Source organism: Alexandromys fortis, unplaced genomic scaffold, assembly GCF_014885135.2.
Source record: "Alexandromys fortis isolate MF-2015 unplaced genomic scaffold, M_Fortis_MF-2015_v1.1 scaffold_50, whole genome shotgun sequence".
NCBI lineage: Eukaryota > Metazoa > Chordata > Mammalia > Rodentia > Cricetidae > Alexandromys > Alexandromys fortis.
In genome coordinates, this window is record NW_026067932.1 from 7,985,613 (window position 1) to 8,008,140 (window position 22,528).

Genomic DNA, 22,528 nt, shown 5'->3' on the forward strand with positions numbered 1-22,528 from the left:
ATATAATGGGAAAGCCTTATATTTTGTTTAGCAAAATGAAGAGTAATCAATTGCATGAAAGTATTTGTTCCTATTGTTTAGTATTTTCTTCCATCCATTTAATTTGTAGCTGTGCTTTTTATTACTAGCCTCGTTGTATTTTCTGCCCAGGGACTCGAGTGTGATGGAATAGGAGGTACAGTTCAATTCTTTCCTCTAGATTCTCCTTTTAATGTTTATCTAAATTAGCAAAAATCTTATCTTTTGGGAATGACTCATTCTTCCTTCCTCTCTTCCATTCAAGCTCCCTCTGTACTTTTAGTGTCATTCTTTGCTGTGGGACAACGGTCTGCACCCTGTCACTTGTATTTTAAATAAACGCTGATTGGCCAGTAGCCAGGCAGGAAGTAGAGGTGGGGTGACCAGGCAGGAAGTAGAGGTGGGGCAATGAGAATTCTGGGAACAGGGAAGTTTCAGTCTGCAGTTATCACCCAAATGCAAAGGAAGCCATACACAGAGCAAGCAAGATGTGGCTGCCTCGCCGATAAAGGTACCAAGCCACGTGGCCAACACAGACAAGAATTATGGGTTAATATAAGTTATAAGAGTTAATAAGAAGCCTGAGCTAATAGGCTAATCAGTTTATGATTAATGTAGACCTCTGTGTATTTCTTTGGGACTGAACAACTTTGGGACCTGTTGGGACAGAAATCTCTGGTAACAATACTCTTCCCCTCAAAAAAAAAATTTTTTTTAATCTTAAAAACCAGTGCATAGCTGGGTGGTCTGGAATACTGGGTTAAAACTTGTGGAGCTTCTAGTTCTAAAAGCAACAGGTTGAATTAAGTTACAGTATTGTCAGCTAGACTAGGAAGTCTAATGGTTGGCTTTGGTAGGGAGTGTATGAACTCACCATAGTAGCAGTGTTCAGAACGTTTGCTGTTGGCCAGAATTAACCTTGGCAAATAGTTAAAGCATATAAATATTTTCCTAGCAATCTGGCAATGATTTATACCATCTTGAGAATTCAGCAATTTTCTCTTATCGAATTAATGGGGGAAAACCAAATGATAACCTTTTCTTAGTATTATTTGAAATTTTTATTCTTATAATTTGCAACTAAGAATTTTTTTCATATTTTATTATCCTTTGAATCTCTATCAAAAATATTTTTGATAGTTTATATGTAGTTTCAATAAACCTATGTAATTGACCTAGCTACTTCAATAAAAGGATAAATTTAAAAGCCACTTGAAAGATCATTATTAATAAAAAGGATTTTTATCAGGCTGGTAACCTAACTGAACAGTTCCTAGTTGGCAGACGCATTGCTCATATCGGTCTATAAACCTTGACTTCATATTCACGCTGAGTAAAGGATAGAATGGCTTAAGCACATATATAATGTATTGTAAACAATTTTTTTGCAAATTAATGAAACTACCAGAGCAGCAGAAAGTACCAGTGTGCTAATTATGGATTAATTTGGGCTATATTTCACCCAATTTGTCTGGTCTTTTAATAGAAATATGTTCAAAGTAACAGCTGAAAAGAAAGTTCTTATATAAGTGAAGGTGTTCCTAGAATCAGCCTAGACTCTAGTTAGGGAAGTACAGCAGACAGATTCCTTGGAATGTCCCTTTCATTGACAAAAATTAATAATAACAGATAACATTTTTAAGTACTTTTTATTGCTTTGAATGAATGGGCAAATGTGATTTAAAAAAAAATCCAAGGATCAGATGACCAAGGATCAGATGAAGAAGAAAAGCCAGAGAGACAAGTCAAAGTGGAACAGGCCAAACAGAGTTCTCAGTGAACTGGATTCTATTCTGTGGGAGGGAAGGATGAGTGTGTGGTTGGGGGTTGTGGACATGCGTGGAATCTAGTGATCAACCCCTTAGGAGCTCTCCGCATTGTATTTTGAGAGCAGCTCTTCTGGCACCTGTGGTAGCTGCCTGTGTGCCCCATGGCTCTGCCTGTCTCCACCTTCCCAGACCTGTGGTTACTGGTACACTCCACTGCATCAGGCTTTTGGTGTGTAAGCTGGGGATCCACGTCAGGAACTCATGCTTGTGTGGCGAGCATTTTACCCAATGAGCACTCGCGCCAATCCAGAAATTCCCTTTGTAAAGCCACCAACGTCTACAGGACAGCTCAAACTGAGGTCTAATAGGAAGGCATGGTCACCCTCCAGGGATGACCCCCCAGCGTAAAGATGGACAAGGACTGTGTACCCCCATACAAGGGTTCCTATAGAAACGTAGTCGACTTGCAGGGTGGTGATGGCAAACACCTTTAGTTCCAGAACTCAGGAGGCAGAGGCAGGTGGATCTCTATGTGTTCGAAGCTGAGTGTTTTGTTCTTGGAGTCTTCAGCTAGAACAGGGCTCCTTTGTTCAACGACATCCCTGCGTGTTCCGTGGAGACTGATAGTGAAGTGTAGATGGAATTCCCTCTCAGAGCTGATGTGTGCACGAAATGCTTCCCACCTTGCTCTACATGGCAAGTCCTCTGTGGTACAAATGCAGCTATATTGTACCCTTCTCGGAGAAAGTAATTCAGTACACAATGAAAAGTAGGATTGGGAGCGAGGGCCGACGGGATATGATTCCTACGATAGGAGATGTGGGAGAGGCCGGACTAATGAGTTACGACTGGACTTTCCGTCCTCTGGCTGCCTCCTGAGTTTCCTTTTCTATTTGGATCAAATATTTACCCCATCCATCACATTTTCACATACTTGTTAGAATACCTGACTAAGATGTATAACCTGGTGATAAGGTATTGAGGACAGAAACTTAAGTTCATAGTTTTCCTTTATGCTACTACAGAAGTATAGTAGCATCCCCAAGGTAAAGAGAGGCAGATTTGCCACGACTCCACGTCACACCAGACGCGTCTTCCTGGGCACACCGTTTCCCAGGATAGCGGCCTCACACGCCACTGGACACCACTGACTGCTTCAGCGCAGACCATCCTGCTGTGTTTCCCACACTGGGCCTGGGCCAGCACCGGGAGCAGCAGCTGCGACCCAGATTCAGGCTCATAAGGAAACACTGACTTCAGGTTTTGAAAAAGAAAAACATTGGTCTATTGGCCCTAAGTCTAGTTTTTGGTTTGCTCGGATCATTACTAACTAACTTAATTTTCTCTTCTGTATATACTAATGCTTCTTGCATGGTGGGTAAGTATTTCTTTCAGATCTGGCTTCTTTCCTCTTCCCGTCCTGGAAGACCATGTGATCTAGGACAAGGTATTTCATCTCTGTGAAAATGAGTTCAGTGGCAGCTTATTGAGTTGGTTTTAAGATTAAGGCAACATTCTAGACATTCACTGAGAGGTGACTGTTTTTCTTGTCTTAGTAGTGTATAAAGTTGCACACTTTACATATATCAGATAAATAGAAATTCATCTGATCTGCATCAATTTCATACATAACTAAAATATTTTTTCCTCAGCTTTCAAATCAAGGAAGATGTAACTTGTGCCATGCTGGGTTTTAGAAAGACTTTATTTTGTTGCTCATGGTTTTTCTCTTTCCCCCAAATGCGTTGCGATTTGATCTGTAAGGTCAGAGTTATATTCTTTGAAAGGTGTTAACACTGAAAAATACTTTTTCCAGCTTATAAGCTTACTGTCATTTACAAAGCTTTCAGAAGCGCACTCCTCTTTCTATTCTCAGCCTGGCAGGGGGCCGGATATTGTCGGTGCTGAAGATGCAGCTGACCAAAGGCCACAACAGTGGAGATCCTTTCTACAAAGCTGTAGAGGAAGTTGTTCGGGATTTGGATCTGAGGATTAAAAATATTATCAGTTCTCAAGAAGGCGAAGCCGTCAGCACCACCGGAGTCAGTCCTGCAGCGGTAACGGATTTATTCTTCATTGTCCTTCTGTATAAAACATGATCTCTTCTATTCATTGCGGAAATTGTTTGCCGCCGCTACTCAAGTGAGAAGAATGCGTTTTCTGTGTTTTAAGATGATGCCATCAAATTTGATTTTCTCAGTAGGATTATGTTCAACTTAGGTAAATCAAAACATCTTTAGAGCAAAGGTGTTTGTTGAAATGAGGCGTTGGATAATCTCCAGTCTATCTTTCAGCACTGGATACTTAAGGTGCTTAGGGCTACTTTTCAATAATAATTTTTATAATATCATTATTTTTCTATTTACTTTGATGTAAAATAATAGTCTGGTTTTGACCGCAACGCTCATCTCTCTGCAGGACAGCAGCGGTCCTGTTAGAACAGGTTTTTCCTTCAGAAGTTTACTTTCCATACATAGAGCTATATAATTGTTATTACTAACTACATTTCCAGTTGATTACAATTCAGCCTTCCACATACTTGGGAATCTTCTAATTATACAACATATACTTCTTCCTTGACTTTCTTGCATAGTCAGTTTTAATGGATCATTACTACAGAAATGAACTACTATGATTTTAAGTGCAGAACGGAATTTTAGACTATTATGGTGCGTCTATCTTTTTCTCTTTTCTCTTTCTTTTGTTTTTATTTGAGATGAAGTCTTCCTGTGTCGTCCAGGTTGGTTTGGAAGTCACGATGTAGCCCAGACTGGTCTCAGACTCCTATCGTAGCGTTTTGAATGCTGGGATTACAGTGTGAACCATTGTGCCTATCTACATTGTGGCATTTATTCGGTTAACAAAAGGCCCTTTTCATTAGGTGTCCCCACGGCAGGCCGTGCATGAAGAGATTCTTTTGCTTTTGCTGTTTATTCATTCTTTCATCCACGGGCCTTGGTGGTCATTTTTATCTATTTTACCACAAAAATGCATGTTCTTAGATTTACTTCAAAGGCATCATGGGGAAGATTCTGGGATGCTACCCCAATTATTTCATGTGCATGCCAACATTTTGAGTAACTAGCTTGGCACAAAACACAAGGGAGCTATCGCTGCAAGTGTAAGCCAGGAACCACTGCCATCTGAGATCACTCCGAGTGCCAGTTTCTCATCTGTAGGCAAACAAAATCCTGCCGCAAACCACCTGTTCCCAGTCTTACGTTTTCCACTAAAGCACGGACTTTGAGAACATCATCAAATAACACTCAGCGAAGGTACTACTAGCCATGTGGTCCTCTCTGATACCGAAGTAAACCGTGTGGTAGGTACTAGGTGAGGGTAGGCTCGGTGAGGGTACTATTGGCCTGTAACCCTCTCTGATACTGATGTAAACCTGTGGTGAGTACTAGGTCAGCGTAGGCTCTTGGTTTTAGTTTGAGTGCTGCTGTGTGTTACAGTTTGTCTGGTAGCCTTAGCTGGCAGAGAGGGAGAGAGACAGAGAGACAGAGAGAGAGAGAGACAGAGAGAGAGGCCAAAGCCATGTTGGTAAGTGCTGAGGCGGCTGGCACAAGTCCACCGAAGCCCTGAGAGAGTAGCTCTGAGGTTTAGGCACAGTATCCCTCGCCCCAGTGGGCAAGGCGCTGCCATTGCTCTTTGGCAAGTGAGAACATCTTGGGTGTAGGGAAGCTGAGTATTTCTCAGAGTCCCGTACTACGTAATTCGTAGGGTATTTCTAGCCCAAGAATTCCCGAGAGTTGATGTCCATGTGTCTCTGGATGTGACACGGTGCCGTGCATTGCCACCTCCCCCTTTATTCTCTAATTCCTCCTTTCCCGGCTCTCCCTTTTAATCTGTTTCAGCACTGTTTAGTTCAGACCATTTCATTTCAAAACTAAGTTATTGTAATCTTTTAATTTGCTGTAGCTGTGTCCATATTTGACAAATTTTACCCTAAAATATATTTTACACATTCCTGTTGTTGATTTTTCTAAAGTCTAACTAAATAAGATTATTGTATTTACTTGCTTAATAAAGCAGATTGCCTTATAACTTCCATGCATAGATGCGTTGTTTCTTCACACTCCCTTGAACTCTTCCTTCTGACCAAGGTGCCTGGATCTGTCCTAGCCCCTGGTCTCCACAGCTCCTTCCTCTCTGTGAGCTGTCCTAGCCCCTGGTCTCTGCAGCTCCTTCCTCTCTGAGCTGTCCTAGCCCCTGGTCTCCACAGCTCCTTCTTCTCTGTGACTCCTTTTAGCTCCATTCTCTCCACAGGATTCTCACCATGATGAGTTGGGTGTTTCTACCACACTGTGCGTGTGTGTACTAGAAATCACTGCACTCTGTAACGTAACTTTTTGCTGACTTACTTGTCTTATCAAGGGGGCCATGATTTCTCTGAAGGTAGTGCTTTTCACCTTGGAAGCCTTAGTTTCTTAAAATAATGCTTAGAACATAGGGTAATCACGAATTTTCATTTGATTAAGCCTTTCATTTTGCATTTTTGTGATAGGGTCTAATTATAACCAGGCTGATCTTGAACTCATGTAACTGAAACTAGTCTCACACTCATGTGCTCTTGTCCCCCTCCCCCCATCCCCGTGCTAGGGAAGTAGGCGTGCACCACATCTGGCTCTTGATCAGATCCTGAGTTCATAGAGGTTTGCTTTGGATTGCCAGAGTCCTGCCCTGTACAAGAGAAAAAGCACACAGATATTAAGAGATAAGTCATGGGGTTGAGGCTAACTAGATAGCGATTAGATTTTTCTGTCTTATAAGCCTAATGTTATTCACATCAGAAACAAATGTCGTCCTTTGATGATATTCTTATATATCTGAAAATTGGTAAAGTTGATTATAGTGTGGTTTAAAGGAGAAATGTCTAGATAGCTTATATCTATAGCTGATTTTCTGTGATTTCAGCAATAAAGAAAGAAAAATGACATTTGAAATGGAAATTCATGACTGATTCACCTAGATGAGGTGATTATTATAATTTAAAATTAATTTTTGTTCTAGCCAAAATCTTTTGCCATAAACCATGACACTGCATACTGCGGCAGAGATGCTGTGAAAATTTTGCTGATTCTTTTGGATGAAGACGCGGCCAGTGCTCCAACCAGAAACAGAGCAGAACTTTTATATAACGATGAGAGCGCAGTGCCACACAGCGGGGCTTCTTTTCTCACGCTCTTCAGGTGTGTGGTGTGGCAGCTGTACGTGTGTGTGTGTGTGTGTGTGTGTGTGTGTATGCACACATACCTTGCTGATTATTAGGAATTTCTACCTATGAAAGGAAACTTGGAAGCAGCTGGACAATATGGAAAAAGCAAACAAAAAAATAAAGGAAGATTGGACATTTCACTGTAGCACAGTTATATTTATAATGTAGCACTTAAGAGTGTGGCAGGTGATTTGGGTTCTAAGTGTTTTGCTGTAAAAATACTTGTTTTGGTATGCGTCAAGAACCTTGGTAAACCGCATACCAAAACTTGGTAAAAGAAGTCCTTCAAGCACTTCTTTTAATAGTGTCCGCACTGTCCAAGTGGAGAATTGAGACTTAAGAGAGATGTCATGATGTTCCCAAGAGAGCTCAGTTAACAAGCAGCCAAGGTTTCCTCTCCCAGCCTTGAAGTCTTTCTTTATGGACCACTGTTCTGCATAAGAATAGGACGGACATGCACACCGTGTTCATAGCAGAATCAGCATCTGTTGGGTCCTTGGGCATTGCGAAGGAAAGGATTTGCTAGGTGCATGTTGGAGTTGTACACAGGCCTTGATACTGCCTTGCTCTTGCTGCAGCAGCTGTAATAAATACCACAGACTGCTACCGTTGCTGTTAACCAACAGAAACCTAGTGTGAGGTGAGAAGCGGCAGATGTGGCGTAGATGGGCTCTGTTAAGAACTCTGGCAGTGTTGTTTTCCCTGGATGACCTTTCTGTAGTGCGTGGACGCAGTGGTCGCTCTGTTGTTCCTTTCCTACCAGGTGTCTGTCCTACATCGTTGAGTTTACTCCTCTGACTGTAACTGTCTCCTGGAATCTTTATCACGATTACAGCTTGTGTTTTCTTCCTTGTAGATGTTTATGGGAGTAGAGAGAACATTAGTTTAAAAGCTACTCTGGTTTATGAGTGTCATAGTTCATTTTAGTTACCACCAAAAGATGTCTTAGACTGGGTGATTGATAAATAAATTCATTTCTTATAGTTCTGGAGCCTAAAAATTTAAGATCACAGTGTCAGTAGATTGACTGCTGTTTGTAGGCAAAGGCCTGCCTGTTCCTCATGAGTTGCACCTGCTCATGCTTCTTACCATGGTAGAAAATTTGAAAGGACAACAGTGGCCAAACAGGGTCTCAAGCTCTTGTATAAGGACACTAGCCTGAACACCTTCTAAAGGCCTTCCCTCTTAATAGTGTTTCATTAGCAATTAAATATCAATATAATTTTGAAAGGACAGAAACATTCAAGCTCTATTAATTTGTGTCTTTTTTCTTATATAGGTCTCCCACACAAGTAGATAATACATCAATTAAACCCCTCAGAGAGCGAATCCGTAAGTCAGTGCAAGCAGAAAAAGTTAAGGTATAATAAAGTTTAATCATAAAATGGTAAATATTGTTTTATTTTGGAAGAAATAAATATACAAACCTGGGTCGGATACTGTAAATATGCAATTCATGTAACACAATAGGAAGGAAATGAAAACTAAGCCATGACAATGACAGTTGGTACAGAAAAACATTGTTTTCACATAACCTTGACCTGTCTGTAGCTTTTTAATTTACTGGAGTAAATGAAAGAAAGGCGTACGTATGGCACGAGTGAGAGGAGAAGTAAGGAAGCTGTGCCTGTCGTGTAGGATAGAAACCCAATAAATAGTAGTTTATTTTAAAAGATTTTGTTTTAGGGAGAGAGTAAAGAAACTTCATATGTCACTTTACAAATAGAAAACTATCTGAGCTGGGCATCCTGGGTGTCTCCATGATCCTGGCAGCCTTACACTCTGGTGTCTCAGGCAAGGAGGATCTCAAGTTCTCGGCCAGCCTGGGTGCATGGGGAGATCATGTCTTAAGCAAGCATACAGGCAGAAAACCCCTCAATGTAGGCTACTCCCTGATGTTTTAGATACAACCATCCCAAGATCAGATAGAACTCTTATGCTTTTTGTATTTTGATATGTATTTCGTGGTTAATCATCTTTTTTCCTCACCTGTACCTGGCCTTCTTACTGTAAGAACATGCTTCCTTGTAACTGTAGTGTTCTGAGTTGGATCTGTCACCAAGGGCTTTGGAATTTCTCTCTGTGGTGCCTGAAGAGGGCCTCTAGCAGGAGACATGGTCACACTAGTTCTCAACAACATGGAATGGGAATCAAAAGCTTTGTTCTTGCTACACATGAAATTGAGAAAGGCATACTATCCTAAACAGCATAGTTACTGTCTTTTTATTGGTGTTTCCTGTAGGTGATGCTCTAATGGGACAGGTGACATGTAGGTGCCACCACCCTCTGACCTACATCGTCTTACCATACGTTTTATAACTTGTTTGTCTGAGGAAGGGGATCAGAGAGTGTCACTATGTGGCCCAGGCTGGATGGAACGCTCTACTACCTCAGTCTACAGAACACTAATTAGAAGCGTACACCATTGCATTTACTCCTCGTTATAACTTTATAAACACGTTTCTAAGTCTTTGTGAGCAGTAGAAAGAGTTGCCGGAAATCTTGAGTGACAGGAAGACTTGTGGTGAGCTGATACAGCAGAAGTTGTGTTCCCAGGGACCACAGGTGCCCAGTGAGGAGGGAGTCTTGCCACGGTCAGCTCCCAGGGACCGCGGGTGCCCAGTGAGGGGAGGCTTGTCTCTCTCAGCTCCCAGGGACCGCGGGTGCCCAGTGAGGAGGGAGTCTTGTCTCTCTCAGCTCCCAGGGACCGCGGGTGCCCAGTGAGGAGGGAGTCTTGCCACCGTCAGCTCCCAGGGACCGCGGGTGCCCAGTGAGGGGGGACCTTGTCACTCTTTTCTAGTTTCTGTCAAAAATAGCTTTCCAGCCGTGTGCATTTTTACACCTTTTTTTTCCCAGCTTTTCACTTCTTTGTGACTAACAGGCTGTAGTTGTCTAGTTCTTCAGTGAAAAATATGGAACAAAATTTTTCTAATATGGGAATGGCTTTCATTAGTTTTAAAGATAATTTATCGCTCAAAATGAAATTGGCTTTTCTGAAGCAGCTGGAAAGGTGGCCATTCCCGTATCTTTCAAGCTACGGTCAGGGATTTTATTGCTGTCACCTTTGCAAACACTAGTCCCTGGTTATATGGCATAAAATGTAATTACTAAATATAATATATAATTACATTTTAATCAGTAAATACTCTTAGTAATATCCAGCATAATGTAAATATAATTTGAAGTGATAAAAGGCTGTGAGGTGACTTCTAATGGTTTGGGGAATTCCCCGCATCATCATCAATGGTTATAGACTAAGTGCGGTTGATGATGTATCTGCATTTTATGTATAGACCAGACAGGAATACTGGAATGTGCTCCTGATCCTGGGGTAGCTCAGAAATCTCACTGCAGAGTGCACTTCCAGACTGCGTGTTTTCCTGTCCTAGTTCATAGACTGACTTTCCTTCTTCCTTCCCCGCCTCGCCCTCCAGTGTCTCCGTACATATGTAACCCAGGCTGACCTTCAGCTTCCGAGCCTCCTGCTCTAGTCTGTTAGAGTGTTAGGGCTACAGCTGGATGTCGCCATGTCTTCTCATTAACAACTTTATCTATCTGATAACTTTTCTTCATTTATGAGAAAGTCGGGCTTTCATTTCTTATCTCTGAGGTTAAATGCAAGTGTATAGTGTGAAATTTTCACCATTAAAACTCTTCGTTAAGTCTTTGTTGAATGATACAGTTAAAAACTCTTTCTGGTTTCCCCAAATATTTGTTTTAACTAAGAAATAATGTCTTCCCATGTTGTTTGTGCTCCCCTTGCTAAACATTTGCTATTTCCATCTCTCTTAACATCTCCATTCCCATTTTTGCCTTAGTATTTCTCCTCCCACCAAGGTCTTTAATCGCATGTGCTACTTTTGGAGTTTTTTAAAAATACAATATAGAACTCCCATTTTTTATGGTTGTGTGTATGTATTCAGTTATCATAACATTCACTCCAAAGCCGCCCAAAGGAAAGTATTACAAAACCTCTAGAATATAAAATTGAATTTTATAACTATTATAAAAATATAAAACATATGGATAAAGCTAGATATTGCTAACAAGCACTGAGAGACTAAACCGTAGTAACAAGTGAGTTCCAAAACTGTAACAAAACTAGACAGAAGTTCCCAGTGAGTGCTGTTATTTGTAAGAACCGCCTTTATAGTATGTGTCAGTTACTAGGGAACATGTCTATAACTAAATGGAAAATAAGACAAAATATAATTCCATTTTTTTCTTTGTGTTACCAGATGAGGCAGACCTTAATTAGATCACAGTTTGCTTGTACTTATAAAGACGACTGCACAATGGGCAAGAACAGATGGAACGGTAATTTATCATCAGAGCCGGCTCATGCTCTGCGCTTGGAAAATGATGTTTCTGGTAATGAACCTCGTTTGAGTAATTAGCCAACCAATTATTCTCACAAATACTAGGAAATGTAAAGACTTGTTTTTAAGGCCTACATTTGTTTAAGAAATTGAATCTAAGTACAAATTTATGGACAGGAATAGGATATGATTTAACCTAGCTAAGTGGATTTAAAAAATAATTCATAGTATTTACCTGTTGTATTTTTACATAGATATTCATTGTTTGGGGTGAGATGTGGCATAGTAAAAAGACAATGTAGTTATTTCTTGACATTTGATTGGGTGGGATTATTATATTATACATGTCTTTAGATGCTCTAGCCATTTTAATGATTATTTTATATGTCTTGTGATTTGTAATACTAAGTATTATATGATTCCTTTCCCCTTGTCATTTTAAGGTGCCCTTTCCTCTGTTGGAAAAGAAAGAATTGAAACAAGTTCGGAAAGTGTGCATCAGGACAGAAGTAAAGATGACAAAAAACCTAGAAAACCTACAGAAAATAAAGTACCCAAAAGGAAGCAGGTGGATCTAGACAGCGACAGCGTCCCCTGTGATAATAGAAATGAACCGTACCAACATAAACTTGTTAAGTTCCCGAAAGTACCCAGTGACTCACACAGTAAGGCTGGCAGCAAAGCAGCCCACGGAGCAAAAGGCAATAGGGGCACTGCCAAGGTCAAACTGATTCCTGGCCAGACCAAGTTAACTCAGTTTTTTAGGCTATGATTTTGTCATCTGTGTGCTTTAGATTTGTGTACAGAACACCATTCACCAAAGCCATGAGCTAACTTTTAAATATCATGATGTAAATTCTGATGCTTTATTATTTTGACAGATGTATGAGAGGCGCACATGTTAACCGCTGTCCAAAAATACCAGCAAGTCAGAATTATGCAGGAATTTCATAAAGTTTAATGCACAAGTCAAAGCATATCATGTAGGTTATTACGTCTTAACTATTTTAAAAGACATTTAGGATAATGCACAGGTCACATCAACACTAAGGGCTTCTCTCTCCCCTTGCAATGAATTGCATTCTTCCGGAAGGACGGCGTGGACCAGCAGGACTCAGACTTGCCAGCAGGGCCGGTAGACTCTCCCCAGCATACACCTGAGCACTGAGAGGGAACAAATGAGCGCAGTTACCACACAGAATGAAGAAAAGTTGTGGAGCTGTTTTAATAAATTCGGAATAAATCAAACCACAATTATGATTTTTAGGAATTTCCCATTTTGACAGGGTCACCTGAACCCGTGTTCCTACTACACTTTGATATGGTCAGATCCAAGTCAGTTAAGCTCAGATCGCTTTTTATAGAATTAAAATGTAGGAATTGAAGTTTTAAAAAGCTACTCACTGTCAAAATCTCTCCTTCCTATGGGAAATTTAGCTGAGTTTTCTTCATCCCCAATTTCTCTCTTTTCTTGTGTTGACTCAGAATTCTGAACTCCATTCTCAGCTGGAAAAGCTACTGATCCTTTCAGAGCGAGATAAGGTTTTATAGCCAGATTCAGTGGCAGACCATGACTTAGGAGATTCTGTTTGGAGCCTGGGTTCTGTAAAGAGAAGGTTGGTTTGTGTTCCAGCTGTCGTCTTGAGCACAGACAAGCTAAAGTACCGTTGCCCAGCATGCCTGCGGGTCAGTTCTAAGGTGCTCTACACTGTTTTTCACTTCTAAAATATCCTCGATACAAGAAACACAGTTTTGATAAGATGGGGAGGTACCTGGTCTGTGTGAAATGGTACTAGTCATCTGAACGCAAACTGTGAGTCTGTCGGCAGTATTCCCATTTATAAAATTAAAACACCAAGTTTAAAAGTCATTTTCCTTCCTATGGTAATAAAGTCAGACTGCATGGACTTACCTTTGAATTCTTGTTCTCGTCGTCGCTCAGGAAGCCGCTGTCGTCGTTTTTATATTGTTCCAGTGAGGGAGCCACAACCGATCTTTCTGCAGCATCTTCCTTCTGGAAGGCTTTCCCCATCCTAAATGTATTAAATACCACGTCGTCTTCTAAATTTCTTATGGACTTGGAAGCTGAAAGTAAAATACCTTGAGAAAACAAAGACACAATCAGCATTAATATGTAGGAAGAGAGACTCATTTTTGCCGTCCTTAGTTTGATGCTAGCCTAAGGCGAAGCAAGAACGTGTAAAATGAAAAATTTCGCACTTTGACAGTGGCTGATGCCCTGCCTTTATATGTTTTCTGCTTGAATAGAAAACACTTGAAGGACTTATCTTTTCATCATTTGGAAGTGACTCATTGCGGAGGGCCTAGCCTTTTGTAAAGCTGCTAATGCCTGATTGCTTGGGTTTTAGTGCCCTGTTGTTTATTTTGTGTGTGAATTTTCTCAGAATCTGATTAAGGCCTTTGATAGAAGGCTTTCTGTTGAGTAGATTATAGGCTCTCGAAAGTGGGTTGTTATTAAGGAAGACCACGGGACACCAGGCTCTGTTAATAAGACTGTTTCCTTCTTTGTGGTTTCCGATTAAGCTATTAAAACACAAGTTACTTCATTCACGGATGATAAGGATAAAGTTTTATGCTCTTTTAATCCTTCTTAAATAGAAGTTATCTCCAGAAGAGTTTTATTTTATAAATACTTGATATGATCTTTTGTGTTCTAAAGTACATACACTTGTCAGTATTAACAAAATAAACAAACCCAAAACCTCTTCACTTCATCCAAAACTCATCTGTCTGGTGTTTCATCTCAGTTCCAAGAGGACAATAAATATTTATTAGTGAATTTAGTAACTAAATGATAAAAAGTCTATGAAAAAATATTGATGGCTTCCATAGAGATTAATTTTAGAAGTTTTATGCTTTTGCTTTGTTTCTTATTTATTGAGACTGGGTCTTGCATTGTAGCCCTGGCTAGATTTAAATCTATGGCAATCCTCCTGCCTCACCCTAACAAAGTCTGGGATTGCAGGTAGGTACTATGCTACCACAGTGAGCTTAGAAATTGTTTCTTTTAATCACACGCTTCAGACTTAATTTGTAAGATTTTAGTACATTCTCATGCAAGTCTTTGTGTGTGCGTGTGTGTGTGTAGTCTCTAGGCCATAGTATATGTCTGTGTTGGGTTTTAGAAATGCTTTTGTTTAACAGGGCACAAGAACCTGTTGCCCCTTGTTTGACCCTGACAGTATTTGAGTATCTCCTTATGCTTTGGGGCTTTTCTCTTACCTGTTGTTCTATGTGTCCTCTTCCCTCCTCCTGAGCTTTGAACCTGGGGTTGCATGTGCTGGCCACATGCTCTGTCACTGAGCGGTATCTATCTCTAACCCTTCTAGTTTTCGTTCTTTAGGTGGTGTGGCCCTGTTTATCAGCAGGGCCTTGAACTGGAGTCGAGGCAGGCCTTGAATTGTCAATCCTTCTTAGCATTCAGAGCTGCTAGAAGGGCTGCCCGACTTTGCTATCTTCTGCTAATTGATTATGAGCACCCTGTGTACACTATTCTGGACATTATTTGTTAGATATGCATGTTGGAAATATATTTATTGGTTTGGGTCTTGTTATTTCAACTTCTTTGTGGTGTGTTTTGGTGACCTCGAATGCTTACTATTAATATGTAAATTATTCTTCATGTTTACTTATTCTTAATATGTGCTTTCTCAAGAAATGTTTTCTAACTCTGAGATTATTAATGTATTTCCATACATTGTATTTTTAAACTTAAATATTTTTATTTTCACATTTGTCATTTATTAATTAATTCTAAATTATTTAGAATGTTGCAAATGGTAGTGTATTTAGGCTTTTGAGTTACCGGTGTCTACATGTTTCCTGGGCCGTTATGCATCCTCTTCCTGTTGATCTGCGGCTTACCTGTGCAGTGTGCCAGGCTTCCTGGAATGTGTGGATTCTTTTCTGAAGTCTTTGCTCTGCTGTCACATCGACAGACTTATCAATTTATATTTTAATGTTGAAGTGGGTGAAGCCTCCCAGCCATTTCATCTGCTGTTGACTTTTGTTAAGCAGCTCCTTGGCTCTTCTTGGATAATTCTTAGTTCCAAAGCACAGGGATTCCTTACAGACTTTTTATGAAGACACACTAGCCCCAACCTCCAGCTAGTGTTGAAAGGGAGGACACAGACATCTGCATAGTAATCATTTTACAGAGCATAGTGACGCTTTGCCCTTGAGCATGACCGAGGTCTCTTGTGGACTGTCGAAAGGGTAGGAGATTCCCTTCTGTTTTTGCTTTACTGACATTTTTTATCAGAAACTGCTGGTTTTTATTGAATGCTAGTACTCTATGTATTTTGGAAATGATCGTATAATTTTTTTTTTTTTAGTCTTTAGTGGGCTAATAGATTTTCTCTAGTACTAAAATTTTCATGTGCTGGAAAACAAATTTTCATTTATATTCAACCTAGAAATATTTCATTTGGTTATTTTAAGTTTATTATCATGAATGAGATCTATAAGTTCTCTTTAATACTGAATTTGTCTGAGTTTGACATTAGATTGTAATAATTTCATAAATGTAAGAAGGGAAAGTCTCTTCCTTTACTGTACACTATTTGGGTGTGATTTTCCCATAGTGAAATTTAAAATCGTTTTTGTTCTGAAAAGCTAGAAAGAGGTATTCAACCTCTCTGTTCTTTGTTTTAAGAATTTTCTATCTATGATGTGTGCAAAGTATATTTTATCAGGTAGACATAGTTAATGTTCAGTCACCCGGGGCTATTAAAATTATAATAGGTAAGTGTTTTCTGGGTGTTATATAAACAAAAATCTCTCCTCTCTTAGAGAGTGCTTATCTGTTTTTTTTGCTGCTGGTTTATTTGCTTTTAATCTTAATGCTGTTACCTGTGGCCTGCTTTGTTTTCCAGACCTAAAACCTGCTTGGAGGTGTGTGCATGATCCATAGAAGTGCTTATTAATACTAACCTTTTCTTCTGAGCTGCTGTTGGAGTATGATAAGTATTAATAATTATGTATTTTGTTTTAAGTTTCCACTGGCTGAATTGTTTTGGCTAGGTTTCCTCTAAGATTCGAACCAAATCCAAACCATTCTGACAGTTTAAAAAATTAGTTAGTGTTTTCCTTTATTTTGCTTAAACTGCTTTAGCCTCTGAGCAATATGAGGTTTTCTCATAGCCATTTAATGACAGAGATAGCTTCCAGTTTTTAATGATAACTGTTTTCACATCAGCTGCTCTGATGTGCAGTAGAGCATGGCAGATTTCTTTTTTATTGATGCTGAAAATATAGTTCCCCAAGCAGTAGAAAGCAACTTTGAAGAAGAAAAAACTATTGCCAGATGGAATTGTGTGGTTCAGGAAACCTGGGTAAGTACTAGGTTTATATCAAGCGCAGCTTCATTTTCTGAAGGACTACTATGAATGCTGTCTTTGTTTGTAAATCATTTTCTTATTAATCTTCCTTCCAGTTAGCGTATTGTTGCTATGTGACGAGAGTAAATTTGCCGAGAATCTTGTCAGGTGGGCACTGGTTTACTAAGAATGAAGAATTTCTTGCTGATTAAATTTCTCAGTATAAGCACCAAGGTTGTTTCAGAACTTCCGTGTGTAGAAAAACAGTGCTTTAGGAAAAATTCTTCCTTGTTGAACTTGATTCAGTAAAAATGAGTAAATATAAAAATAATTCCCGTGGATCTTCAAATACACAGAGAAACATTAAACTTCTAAAAGTTGTTCATCCCAGAAGAAATCCACACACAGGTCTATTGCGAACAGAGTCTTGAAATGTAACAGATGTGGGGACCAAGAGGACCCACAACTGAGTCAGCCCAGGATGCTTTAGGCTGATGGGGGTTTCTCTTGGGAGCCCTCTATTGGGTCTGCTGAGAATTTGGGCCAAGGCCTTAGAATTCACCAGCAGGTTTAATTTGAAAAGACTTTTTTTTTTTTGTTTGTTTGCAGTTGTTTCTGTACAAAACACTCAGTTGTTTTCTTTGCTGCAGATGCAGTGAATAGCCTGGATATTTCCACCTAGATTCTCTCACTGATATTTAGTTGCATCCCTTGATTCTTTCTACCTTTTCTGTATGGGATGTTGCCTTTTGTTAACTGAGTTGTAAGAGTTAATTATGAGTATATTGTTGTGTGTGTATGTGTGTGTGTGTATGTGACAGTTATCTCTCTGTCTGCCTTTAACATAGTTGAATTTTTGTAAGCATAAAAGCTTCCTTTTGAGATATTTTGATTGAGGGAGACATTATAGGACTAGCAAGAAACCTGGCACTAGATAAATTCCCAGGAATCCACAAGGATGATCCCAATTAAGACCTTAAGCAATAAAGGAGGGGGTGTCTAAATTGGCTTTGCCCTATAGTCAGACTGATGAATATCTTAAATATCACCATAGAACCTTCATCCAGCAACTGATGGAAACAGGCAGAGACCCCTGTTGGAGCACTGGATTGAGCTCCCAAAGTCCAGTTGGAGAGTGGGAGGAGTGAGAATATGAGCAAAGAGGTCAAGACCATGATGGGCACACCCACTGAAACAGCTCACCTGAGCTAATGGGAGCTCACCAACTCCAGCTGGACTGGGAAGAAACCAGCATAGGGCCAAGCTAGACTCTCTGAGTGTGGGTGACAGTTATATGGCTGGGGCAGACTGTAGGGTCACTGGCAGTGGGACCAGGATTTATCCCTACTGCTTGTACTGGCTTTTTGGAACCCATTCTCTTTGGAGAGATACCTTGCTCATCCTAGATATAGTAGGGAGGGCCTTGGACCTTCCTCAAAGCAAAGTGCCTTACCCTCTCTGAGGAGTGGATGGGGAGTGGGATGGGGGGGGTAAGTGGAAGGGATGGGAGGAGGAGAGGGAGTAGGAACTGATATTGGTATGTAAAATGACAAAAGATATTTGTTTTCTTTTCAAAAAAGAAATTTAAAAAGTTTCCTTTTGATTAGATACAGTTTATCAAATTAAGAATTGTTATTGCTTTCATTTTTTAAGAAATATTTGCTTATTTCTAACACATGAAGATGTTTTCTTACATTGCTGGAAGCTTTTTTTATCTTACATTTAGTTATCACCTTTCATATTAATCCTTGCATTTTTAAATGGTAGGAGCTGGTTCTCTGTCCTTAGTTCTGCGCACGGAGGGCCAGCTGGGTCAGCAGATCAGCTGACGACTGTCTTCTTCTTCTAACTGCTTCACTTTGATGTGCGTGTCGAAAATTCAACTCCTGGCAGTACAGAGTTGTTCGGGACTTCCTATCTTGTTTGTTTAATGGCTGATGTATTTATTAAAATTTTACTGTTGTATCATCTTATGTGTCCTTGACACTTGCTAAGAGAGCAGATTTGGAAGGTTTTGGAATAGCTTTGCCCTGTATCAGCTTGTCTTGATAATAATATTGAAGTTGATTGGGCAGTTTGTTTCATTTTCATGATTGCTAGATATGCTAAGCTTTGTTTTTTTTTAATTTATTAAAGATTTCTGTCTCTTCCCCACCTCCGCCTCCCCTTTCCCTCCCCCACCCCCAATCAAGTCCCCCTCCCTCGTCAGCCCAAAGAGCAATCAGGGTTCTCTGCCCTGTGGGAAGTCCAAGGACCACCCTCCTCCATCCAGGTCTCGTAAGGTGAGCATCCAGACTGCCTAGGCTCTAAGCTTTGTTTTTTAAATCATAGATTGTACTTTGGAATCAGACTGGAAGTAAATTTGAAGTCAATAATATTAAAATCATGTGGTTTAGGAAAGTAACCATAAAAAAATTAGAGACTAGTTTGGATTGAAGATAAATATGACATAATTTGTGGAACCAGCTGATGTGCTTAAAAGGAAACATATGCTTTAAAATGTGCATTTTCTAAAATAAAAAGCAAAAACCCAGTTTACACCTGGAGCTCTGATCTTAATGAATACAAAAAAGAATCAGAAATAAATTTAAAAAATTAAAAATACATAAATAAAAAGTAAATTCAGAAAATGAAGCAAATGAAGGACAAGAAATAAGAGCAAAGAGATGGCTCCATTGGTAAAGTGCTGCTGCAGCAGCATGAGGACCCAAGTTCAACTCGGCACCTATGTAAGAGTTGGGCATGGTGACACACCCTGCTAATCCCCGTACCAGGGAAGCCCAGACAGGAAGATCTGCAGGGCTTACTGACCAGCCATTGTAGCCAAATAGATGAGTTCTAGGTTCAGGGAGAGACTTCATCTCAAAAGTACTAATAGAAAGAATGTGGAGAGCAACTGTAAAAGTTACTCAACATAGATCTCAGGTCTCCAACACACTCAAGCACATATGCACGCATGTTGTATATTCATATGTCTGTATACACTTAAACATGTACACACAAACATACACCATGCACACATACACATATTTGTACATAAAATACAAGCACATGTCACATGTACACACAAAAGCAGTCATACACGCACAAACGTACATGTATATGCTCACATACAAAACGTACACACCACCAATAAAAGGAAATCTTCAGTAGTGTTTTTACAAATAATTGAATAATAAATTGGCAAACATCTTTCTGCAGAGGGCTAAGTAGTACATGCATCAGGCTTTCTGGGCCACACAGCCATACCTGCTTGCTGTGGGACAATGGTCTGTACGCTGTCACTTGTATTTTAAATAAACACTGATTGGCCAGTAGTCAGGCAGGAAGTATAGTCGGGGCAACCAGGCAGGAAGTAGAGGTGGCAGAAACAACATGGAGCTTAAAAATTCATGGAAACTGAACAACATCTCTGAATGAAAAATGGGTCAAACAGAAGTAAGAAATTAAAGACTTTCTAGAATTAAATGAAAATGAACACACAGCATTCACAAACTTATGGGACACATTGAAAGTGGTGATAATAAGAAAATTCATAGCAGTAGCGCCTGCATGAAAAATTTGGGGAAATCTCATTCTAGTGACTGAACAGCAGACCTGAGACTTTAGAACAAAAGGAAACAAGCACACCCAAGAAGAGAAGGCAGCAAGAAATAAATAAAATAGAAACAACCAATGAAACAAAGAGTTGTTTTTCTTTCAGAAAACAAGAAAAATCCTCATCCAAACTAACTAAAAGACACAGAGAATATCCAAATTAACAAAATGGGGACAATAATGACAATGAGGAAATTCAGAGAATCATAAAGACAATACTTTAAAAACCTGTACTCTACCAAAGTGGAAAATCTAAAAGAAATGGATATTTTTTTTACAATAGATATAAATTACTAAAGTTAAAGATCAGACAATTTATATAGACCTATAATCCCTAGTGGAATAGAAATAGTGATTAAAATTTTTCCATTGAGGGAAGAAGAAAAAGACAAGATCTCCTGAGTAAATTGGGAGCATGGGAACTAAGGAGAGGGTAGAAGGGAAGGGGGGAGAGAAAAACATATATCTCAATAAAAATAATAAAAACATTCTCCCATTGAAAAAAATCCAGGACCAGATGGTATTAGGACAGAATTCTACCAGACTTTTAAAGAAGAGTTAACACCAATATTTATTGTTATTCCACAAAATAGAAACAAAAGAAACATTGCCCAATTCATTTTATAAGATCACAGTTACCCTGACACTCAAACCATATAGACCTAACAAAGAACAAGAATTACAAACCAATTACCCTTATGAACAAAGATGCAAAAATGCTCAATAAAATCCTTGTAAACTGAATGCAGGAAGACATAAAAAATATCATCCACAATGATTAAGTAGGCTTTGTCCCAGAGACAGGGATATCCCTGGGAGGGGGAGATAGAATATATTTTATGGGTGAACTGGGGATGGGTGTGGACAGTCAGTAGTATGAGAAAAGAATCTATTTTCAATAAAAGAAAAAAAGAAGAAAAAAAGTATTTTTGATTGTGGGAGGAGGATTGGGAAGATACTCAAAGGGGACAATAATTTTGTAAGGAATAAGTTCAGTTATCTATTGTAAAAGATGACAACTATAGTCCATAACAATGGATATACTTACAAGTTGCCAAGAATATAGATTCTAAGCTTTCTTTTGTAGATTTTCCAATATATCTACTTGTCTGGACCCGAATTAGACTGTCAGAATTTCACTTCCTTTATCTGTGTGTTTCCAATTGGTGTGTGCCACAGAGGACATTCCTATTTGAGAACTGGATGGTGGAAGTAAAGGAAAAAACCTGTAAGTCACACATGATGTCACTTGTCTGCTGGCTCATCTCATTGGCCATGTTAGCAGTTCGACCTACTGTTGCTCACTTTCCCTTGGAACAGTGTTGAGTTTCTCTAGCTCGTGTGTGTTTGTGTGTGTGTGTGTGTGTGTATTCTGTGTCAGAGGGTTCGACACAGGAAAGCCTGATGTGTTTCATTCTGTTCTCAAGAGTTTCAAGTGATGCTGGTACACTCTAATTTTCCTCTCCTGTTTTGCTCCTTGGTTTTAATTCACATCCACCACCCTCAGTTTGCTTAGTCTGTGGATGTCAGCATGAGATGGAGTGATCTTAGTGGGGTATGGGATTAACTACCACAGTTACGGCAGATCAAATCACTATAGCAAATCGTGTATATGTTTCTGCATATGATTGCGTTTATATGTGTGGTTTAACTTTTCTGCTGGATCCTGACTGATATTTATCTGTTTGGGTTTTTTTTTTTTTTTTTATAGTCTGGCATAGACTTAGTTACCAGAACCTGAAAAGAATATTATCAGAAAGGAAAAGTATTGACCAGGGGCTGGAGAGATGGCTCAGAGGTTAAGAGCATTGCCCGCTCTTCCAAAGGTCCTGAGTTCAATTCCCAGCAACCACATGGTGGCTCACAATCATCTGTAATGGGGTCTGGTGCCCTCTTCTGGCCTGCAGGCATACACACAGACAAAATATTGTATACATAATAAATAAATATTTAAAAAGAAAAAAAAAGTACTGACCAGCCTGTCTTTCACATAAATACAGCTGTAAGTCCTCAACAAAATGGATTCCCACATAGAATCCATTTATATAGAGGTCATATGTTATGGCCAGATGATATTTATTTTAGGAATGTAATTTTTAATTTTCAAAAAATTCAAATAAAATCTCTTTAAATAAATAAATGACTTGATGAAGCATTTTCAACGACACCAGTAGATGCTGTTTCCTGATGGGAAGAGATTTAAGGAAGAATGCGAGGGAACCAGAGGAGGAGGAGGCACTGAATAGAGACTTTGCTAATGATACC

At 39.5% G+C, this 22,528-nt stretch overlaps 2 protein-coding genes across 5 annotated transcripts in view; one reads left to right on the top strand and one right to left on the bottom strand.

The window, feature by feature from the left end:
* The window catches only part of Parpbp (PARP1 binding protein), a 40,901-nt gene extending 26,097 nt beyond the window's left edge, over positions 1 to 14,804 (top strand). For 3 of the 4 annotated variants that reach the window (XM_050145751.1, XM_050145752.1, XM_050145753.1), the window contains 5 exons: positions 3,664 to 3,844; positions 6,804 to 6,982; positions 8,288 to 8,369; positions 11,247 to 11,379; positions 11,771 to 14,804. In XM_050145751.1, the coding sequence (XP_050001708.1) occupies positions 3,664 to 3,844; positions 6,804 to 6,982; positions 8,288 to 8,369; positions 11,247 to 11,379; positions 11,771 to 12,099 (904 nt within the window). In that variant the 3' untranslated portion in view covers positions 12,100 to 14,804. Of the gene's footprint in view, positions 1 to 3,663; positions 3,845 to 6,803; positions 6,983 to 8,287; positions 8,370 to 11,246; positions 11,380 to 11,770 lie in introns of those variants that run through there. The other variant, XM_050145754.1, reaches the window with a different exon arrangement.
* The window catches only part of Pmch (pro-melanin concentrating hormone), a 28,530-nt gene continuing 18,725 nt past the window's right edge, over positions 12,724 to 22,528 (bottom strand). The window contains exons 3-4 of the mRNA XM_050145532.1: positions 13,240 to 13,506; positions 12,724 to 12,930 (exon numbers count right to left, since the gene is read on the bottom strand). Coding sequence (XP_050001489.1) covers positions 12,724 to 12,930; positions 13,240 to 13,506 — 474 coding nt within the window. The remainder of the gene's footprint in view (positions 12,931 to 13,239; positions 13,507 to 22,528) is intronic.